The 8,810-nt window shown below is 36.2% G+C and overlaps 1 protein-coding gene and 1 long non-coding RNA gene across 3 annotated transcripts in view; one reads left to right on the forward strand and one right to left on the reverse strand.

Annotated features, from left to right (window-relative positions):
* KCNH8 (potassium voltage-gated channel subfamily H member 8) overlaps window positions 1–8,810 on the forward strand; it is a 179,414-nt gene that overhangs the window by 164,582 nt on the left and 6,022 nt on the right. For both annotated transcript variants that reach the window (XM_017827407.1, XM_017827408.1), the window contains one exon: window positions 939–1,015. In XM_017827407.1, the coding sequence (XP_017682896.1) occupies window positions 939–1,015 (77 nt within the window). The remainder of the gene's footprint in view (window positions 1–938; window positions 1,016–8,810) is intronic.
* Window positions 72–4,515, reverse strand: LOC108503454. Its single transcript, XR_001876835.1, has 3 exons — window positions 4,431–4,515; window positions 2,736–2,908; window positions 72–203 (listed from the first exon to the last, which is right to left on the reverse strand). It is a non-coding gene; the product is annotated as an uncharacterized LOC108503454 (long non-coding RNA).

Raw genomic sequence — 8,810 nt, forward strand, 5'->3', positions numbered from 1 at the left:
CTCAGTACCATTTCAGTGCCACAGTTGGTACCGTGGAAAAGTACAATGAGGTCCCAGAGATCGTTTGTTGTTTTCCTGCTAACAGACAGTCATGATGAAACAGTTTGTGGAGAGTACTGTGTTTTTATGCATTGTACTTTACCAGCAGTATTGTAGGATCTGCCAGGCGCTTCATGCTCCCAAACGTTTGGGCGTGGAAGGTACTAAACACAAGGACAAAATTCAACATCAAAAAACATTCTAATACCAAATTGAGAAAAAAATACAAACCATAAATAAACAAGAAAAAAAGCCAAACTAAAAATTCATTAATAGCCATATGTAAACATGGCTGTCAACTTTTTTAAAGATATTTACAGAAGTGGAGGAGTATGGAAGTACATAGATTTTTAAAAGTAAAAGAGTGAAAACCTTGATATCAAGGGAGCTTAGGAAGCCTTAAATCACCTGCACTCTGAAAAGATTGATAAAGTAGCACCACAGTGGAATAGAACATGTCGAGATGGGGAAAAAAAAAGATAAAGATGCAGAAAGACTGTTTCCAACATCCCCTCTTTTATGAGTAAGCAATCCCCACATAGCTACATTTAGCATGGAGACAATTAGAACACATATTGTTCCTCTTAAAGCCAAACAGGAAAATAAAAATAAAAGTTTAATCATATCTATGATTTTTAAAAAGAGTTGACATGTCGTGTGGTTGGCACCAGGTTTGTCATTTTCAATCTTTTCAGGTCCAGACGGAAGAGAGCAGTATGGACTTTATTCATCGCACTTCTCTTACATGTTATACACCGAACATTAATGCATGATTGTACTTTCATTCTAGCCAAGTGCAAACTAGGTTTAAATTTAAGACATTGGTTAAGTGCAGAATAGTATTGCCATTTCCAAATGGTTATACTTATCTCATTTGCATGTATTTGAATTCTTTTCAGAAGCTGAAATTGGTGCTGCTGTACTCGTTATCAAAGCAGAAGAGACCAAACAGCAGATCAACAGGCTTAATAATGAGGTAACAAGCTTTTGTAGGGGTTGAAGGATCTTAACAATGATTCAAGGAATGCTGGAGAAAACTCAGAAGACGTGGGAATATAATAAATTCTTGTAAACAAGCTTACAAAACTGGATGAGGTTCCTACATGTAGGGCAGTTTGAGGCTTTGAACTCATTGTGAGATTAATTTCCTACATTAAACCTATATAAAAGTTCATGTCACATGCTAGAACTAAAAACAAAGGGAGGTTAGCATGGTCAGTGTATGTAGTTTTCCTAGGATTTATTCTCTTCTGGGTATGCTTCTGTTTTTCTCTTTCCTCTCATTATTTCTCCAAGTTCCTTCTTCCAACTTTCCTTGTCTTGATATGTGCTATGCTTTTAGAGAATTTCCTTGAAAGAAATGCAAACCCAGTCATGTTCAAATTCACATAAAATGTTTCAAATCACTTTACCTGTGTATACTTAGAATGAAAAGGAAATTCATCCCTTCCTGCTCAAGCAATATGACCTGAGGAATGCAGGGCCAACATTGTTCAGTGGTGCTTTTCATTCCTCCCTTCTATTAACTTCAAACCTGTAATCAACTATTAATCCAAAACTGAGGAGATGTTCTATGGCTAAACTGTTTTATATATCCAGCCATTGCAGTACTTTAGCTAACAAGATGAAAGCATCAGACTTGAACTTCACAGTTACACTGCAAGACTAAAATCCGTTCCCAGCACACTCTGTCTTTCAATGTGAAGAGATTAGAGGGAATTTCTTATGATTCCACATGAGGAAACATTTAAATAAGTCCGCCACACAGTTTTACTTCCTTTCTGAGCTCTTTGGTTACCAGAAATGTCAAATTTTGTCTTTATTTTTCCTTCTATATTGTGCACACCTAATCTAGTTATTCTTTATTTCCCACTTAGGAAACATTGGGCTTCTAAACCTCTTTCAACCTTAGTCAGTTTAACTGGGTTAGATAACTTAAATATCCTGAGCTAGGAGTGTATGTATCACCTCGTTTGTGTGCATCACTTCATTTGTGTGTCAAACTGTAGAGTTCAGACAAAAGCCTCATATCCCACTGACTGCAGGTTTTTATAAGGTTTGGTTAAAGAACCCAAAAAAACCTTCAAGATGTTCATTGACAACACCATTATGATACAAATTTCTATTTTCTATGTAATGCTTTTGAAAAAGACAAGTCATACTGATTCATTCCTTTTGAGAACAGGTATTTTTAAAATGAGAGGATGTATTACATGGCTATCTGCAAGAGGCAATTGGAAAATACATCATGGTGACAGATGTGCCAAGACAGGCATCTTGTGGATTAACCAAACTCTTCAACTGTAACAGTTTCAGGTTTGTCATTGCTTTTCTAGGGAAAAGAGATAGATAAATAGATCTTGGAACAGGGCAATATGCTAATCAAAAGAAATAAAGAACTCCACACAATCAAGGTCATTTCCCTCCATATACAATCTTAATTTTTCCCTGCTAAAACTATCTGAACAAAATATTATGCAACTTTTTTACTCACACTAACATAAGACAGGAAATTGCATCACATGTAGTAAAACACTAAAGTTTCCACACAAGGATACAGAATCCAAATCCAGAAATAAACTTTTCACTGTTGTGAATATGGTTCACTCTTTTATTTTAAAATTGAGGAGGGGAGTATCTGTCCATTTTTTCATAAAAGTCGCTTACCTATGAGACTTGAAATAAGAGGTACTTACCTCCCAAGACTTCTGCAATCTCTCCTGGGATAAAGACATGAACAAATAATTCTTGATTAAACAAGCCAATCATTAGGTTTTCATCACCAGCTGGTTATTCTCTTTTTTCCACAGAAGTGGGGCAGAAGTGAGTTCATCTATAGTCTCTGTCCCTTCAGCAGGTATTTGGAATCCTGTAAGTAAGAGGAAGAGAATCTTCAGAGATTTAAGAGTGCCACAAACTGCTGGAGTCTTGCTAGCTCGGTGTGTGAGACAGAATTTGTTTTCACACTGCAAAACTGACTGAGGCCTGTGCCAACATAGGGTGATAAGTAATAAAACTGAAAGTCATACAAAGTTTTGGTACGTTTAGACATCTTCTGGTAAAACCTGAATTAATTTACATCTAACCTCATCAGTGATAAAATGACGTTAATAATAATGCAACCAGAAAATACAAATAACACAATAATGTTGAAAAAATTCTGAAAATAGTTGTACTTGCTGTTCACAGCAGAGAAAGATACCTTTCTCTGATTACAGAACCTCACAGAACGTATAGGAATTATAGAGCTACATGAGGCTATGTGAATGATTATAAAACGTCCCACAGTCTGGAAAACACACTAGACTTAGTCTAGGAACCTAAGGGAACATTTTTATTCAACCTTGCAGAATCTCTAAGATTATTTTATTCTGTGCTGTTCAGAGTATATTATATACCATACATCTGTACTAGTGCAGACATGTTGAAGATTAATATTGTTGGTGGTACCTTGCAGTACCTGGAAGGAGTATTCTCTGCTTTCCGAGCTCATGTTTTGTCTTCTGTCTAAGAAGTCCCCTAGCAGAGAAGACAGCATTCTGACCAAACAAGAGTCTTAAACATTGAAATAATTATATATGGGATAATTCTCAATTTGATATGACAATACATGGGCATACAATATGGACAAATATTGGACTGAGACATAAAAAAAAAAGTACGTGGAGCAATTCTACTGATGTAGACTTAGATTTCATAGGTAACATTCTGAGCTCAAATCCCAGAGACAGATGAGTATCCTCCAAGTCCTCTCATGGATCAAAATTTATACTGGAAAAACTGCATGACTGTAAGGCTGCTTAATTGTGTATTCTACATATACTCAAACATGCCCCGTCTGGAGTTTATGAACTGACAGTACTGACTTGGTGGTTACCCAAATGAGCTTCTGGGTAGCCTTGCTGATATACTCTAGTTGTTGCTTGGGGGTTTTTGTTGTTGCATTAAGAATCGAAAACTCATAGACCCAGTGCTTTCATCATTCCATCATGTGATGGTGGATGGTAATGGAAAATTATGACTGATGCTGCAGCAGACAACTAGCAATAGTTAAAATACCAGCAGAGTTAGAAACAAAGTTCTCTATTAAAGACATGCAGTCTCCCCCTGGAAAATATGAGAAAACAGGTCACAAGTAGCCAACAGCAGCAAACACTGTCATTAATACATTTTTCAGTGGAAAACAGAAGTCAATAAACAAATGCAAAAATAACTGCTTTCATGAAAGGCAATTGTATTACAACAGTTCGCTAGTTAGCTTAAAAACATTTCAGCTGTTCATTGGGGAAACAAAGACAGACATCTTTCCATTCAGACATTCAATACAGACTGTTGTTAGCAAAGCAAAGCAAAAAGTTACCCCAGAGAAAAATCTACAAAAATAGCTATACCTAGTTTAGAAATCCAGCTGAGCTCTTAGCAGTATTTTAGGTGTATGACACTCACTACATAATCCAAAAGAAAGTTCATTTACCTAAGAAAGGGAGTAACAGAAGTCAGTGCATTGATTGCAGTTCTCAGATTTGTTATATATTAACTTTAGAAGTAATTGATGCACAGATTTCCTCTAAGGAGAGTAATTTCCAAAATCAGCACAATCTATGTGAGACAAACTTGAACACACCCCAGATTCCTGTTATATAGCTCTATGGTTTGACTGCTCAGCCAGTTGCCCAGCTTCTTCGTTTCCTCACCTAACCTCACTTCTCACTTTGAGCCTGAATGAGATCCAAGGTGATACTGGAATTTCCCTCCAGTTCTGTAGTGCAAGGTGGAGTGGAATAGGACTACTTTATCTCCTACCCTATTCGCCCCTTCCACTTAGTGTAAATAATCACTGAATGAAACAGGCATGACATTCATTATAGTTCAGTACTTTCAATCTGTGGCAGGTGAGAGTTCAGTTTCAGGTTCTTGTTCTGGCAAAACCACAATTATTTAGCAATAGTTTCAAGATTAGGTTACTGAATACCTAGCAGCATTGTACACTTGCAGAGCTGGGGAAAGCTTGATTCAAAGACCTGCTCCAGATTAGGCAGAGCAAGAATTCAGAAATAGTCTTCTGCCTTACAAGTATGTATCCTTCCTTTGCAGAGGTCTGTACACTTGACCGAGTCTTTCCAACGCATTTGTCTGCAAAGGCTGATCAAATGGATGTATCTAAACATTCAGCATTTTCTCAGAGGCACCATGTATGTGATGCAATCAGAGATAACTACTGAGGAGCCCACAAAGTAAAAACAGGAAACCACTAAGCAGATTTTCTGAGGTATACAAATGGCCAAAAAGTCTAGATTAAAGCACCTGCCTATCACTATCTCACTGCCTGTATCCTACTAGGCTTTTAGCTCACTGTCATTTGAATACAACTGTATGAAAACAGCATGGAAGTACTTTTACTTTGATTCAATTTGAAAAAACCAAATCTGAATTATTTAAAACATAGACCAGTTAATAAGAAGCGAATAGCCAAAATTTAGTCATATTTTTTTATCCCCTGATTACATGTACACATTCTCCATTCAAAAATATGTATACATGGTTTCATGCTGACATATAAAGGACATCTCATGCAGTGCATGCAGACTGCTTTGTCATGTCCCCCGTTTTTTCCATATGCCACCCAGCTTCAGTGCAGACTCCTTCAGCTTCAGAATTTGGGGGCTGATTTCTTACTTTACTACATCAGTAGATCCCAGAATTACAGTACTAAAACAATATAATGAACACAGTACTCACATTTCTCCCATTCAACACAAAAATAAGCAAACATGAGGAAATATGAATAGGGTCAGGTTCTGTACTAGATAATTGCCTTCTATTTAGCTCCACATTGGAGCACTTAGTAGAAATTCAGCTATTTTTAATTTTAGGGTTTTGAAATGCAAGTGCTTAATATACTCTAGGCATCTGGCACTTATTTAGAACAGAGAAAATGCATTCACAGGAATATTTGACTTTCATCTAACAAAAGGACCAATCCTAAATAAATATGTTTATTTTCCAAATCACTTAAAAATATTTTATAAATATATTATTTTAAAATGTATTTCACGACCAGCTGCCAAAAATCAATCTCATTTTTCTCTCAGTACAGGAAAAATGCATTCCTTAATATTAAAAATGTATGCAAATGATAATCAGTGTCAATGAAGAAAATTTGGTAAAGTTAATCAGGCCTTCGGTTTTACATAGGGGATATACTGTTAAACTTCAATTTGCAGTTTGAGAGCTCATATAATGAACTTGATTGACTTAGAGTAGTTAAATACATGTTCTTTTTAACAAGTTCGTAACTTTATTTTCACATGAGAGAAATTACTTTGCAGCAAGGCTAACCCAGTAATTTGCTTTGGAAAGCAGCTTTCAATCAAGAAAATCATGTCAAAAAGTGAACTAATTACATTTATGTATGATGAAAACTATTAAAACTAATCTATCCGTTTTGTGGTTTAGCCACATAAGTTTCACATCAAAGCCAAGACACAGAGCCTAGTATCATTTGCATTAAGAAGTAAAAGCTTTCTAAACCATACACGACAAGTAAACACACTAAGATTTTTAAAATATATTTTCTTTTAGTATTGAAATTCATGTTTCCAAAGAACTTCTACCTTGTTGTTGTTTTGTCTCTCTCTCTGCTCTTGTACTTTGATGACTGTAGAGTAGTCTTTACAGCTAATTTTTTCATTCTTTTAATGTTAGCTTAATAGCTATTGGCAGATGAAGATAAAAAATAAGCTGATGCTCTAAAGCTTAAATTAATTTCTTTTTAAGTAGAACACATTGCACATACATGACATAACTTCTATACACCGTGGTATGTCTCTTGAACTTTTCCTTGGTGGAAAGGCACTTGAGACAAAGAAATTAACCCAGAGGCAGCCATGCAGTTCACAAATCAACTGGACAGCAAAAGCTGACTTCAGATTTGAATAAAAAATATTACTACCAAGATAGATGGCAACAATTATCCAGTTAACTCTCTAAAAGGAATTTCAAAATGTTCCTGTACTAAAAAGATCTATTTTCCCAACATCTAAATATAAATCTCTATTGGTATTCAAGTTCACTTCTTTTTCTTTTATGCCTAGAAGATACTAAAAAAAAGTTGAGTGCTATTCTCCTTCTAAAAGCACTTTATTCTGGAAACATACTACTCCAGCAGATCTCAGCAAACCAAATTCCTTCTGTCTGTCTTTGCCCATTACATTTTCTAAAACTCTTCACTGGTATTATTTTCTTCTGGACTGTCTTTGGTTAGATCTTTAGAATCACTGACAAAGTACACAATCTCAAACCGCAGTGTATTTCAAGCAGGCTAAGTAATTCCCTGTAAAGAGAACTCCCTCCCTGTGTCCAGTAAAAGAAAAAAATGCTGTTTATATATCCTGGGAGTATGATTAATGCCTGAAAAGTGTCAATCAGCAAAACTCCACAAATATTTTTCTATAATACTCTGCATAGGCAGAATATTATATTTATGCCTCTGACATTTTCTTTTCAGGTGTAATCTTTAACGTTTATCTTTGTTGAATTTCATATTACTGATATTTAAAAGTGAACAGAAACTCTGTTTAAACATTAAAAATAAACATTAAATAAAAACAGATCAGGCCGTGATGCTAAAACATATAGCCTTAAATGTCCATGGATGGCAGCAAACTATTGATCGTAAGCCATTCCAGTCATGTATGGGTTCAGCTCATGGTGATTACATGTCCTTCATATTTTCTTAGTTGTTCTGAAGAATGTCAGGTGGACAGTAATATCTGAGAAGACTTTTGACAAGATATATATTGCATCTAATGTTTCTTGCTATATATTGAAACGGCTTTTCAGTAAAAGAAAAGAATTATGTTGCTTTGCCATGGTTTATTTTTAAGAAATGTATGTTCCCTTTTAACTATTCCTTTAGGTGCTTATAGAAATTGTTTGTTTAATATTTTTGCTCGATATTATATATATCACCTCAGGCCTTCTTTCATGAGTACATACTAGCAGCTTCTCTCCCAGCCAGCTGGGATTTCCATAATCCTCCATTTACTCTGTCAGTACCTAGTGAGTCAGAGTTTGTCCCTGATACTTTCTGAATTCCTTGAAGCAGTAATTTCCAAACCTGGTTTTCTTATTGCCACCATGATGCTGACACTGTCCTGATTCTATGCCAACTTGAAGACAAAATCCACATCCAACAATCATAGAATCACAGAATGGCTTGCACTGGAAGTGTCCTTAAAGATTATCTAGTTTCAACCCTCCTGCCGTGGGCAGGAACACATTTCACTAGACCAGGTTGCTCAAAGCCCCATCCAACCTGGCCTTGAACACTTCCAATGATGAGACAATCACAGCTTCCCTGGGCAACCTGTCCCATTGCCTCACCACCCTCACAATAAAGAATTTCTTCCTAATATCTAATCTAAACCTCTCTTTCAGTTTGAGGACATTCCCCTTGTTCTGTTACTGCGTTCTCTTGTAAATAGTTCCTCTCCATCTTTCTTGTAGTCTCCCTTCAGGAGAGGCTGCAGGGCTAAAAGGCTGCAATTAGGTTACACCAAAGCCTTCTCTTTTCCAGGTGAACAATCTCAATTCTCTTAACCTTTCCTCATAGGAGAGGTGCTCCATACCTCTAATCATACCTCCTGCCCCAACCCCCCACCCCGGACTCACTCTCAATGAAGAGCCACAAATTATAATTAGAACTGCAGTTTGGGAACCCTTTTTCTAGACTGAATTTCATGGGAGCCATGTTGACTTGAATACATCTA

This window comes from Lepidothrix coronata, unplaced genomic scaffold, assembly GCF_001604755.1.
Source record: "Lepidothrix coronata isolate B3197 unplaced genomic scaffold, Lepidothrix_coronata-1.0 Scaffold139, whole genome shotgun sequence".
NCBI classification, from domain to species: Eukaryota; Metazoa; Chordata; class Aves; order Passeriformes; family Pipridae; genus Lepidothrix; species Lepidothrix coronata.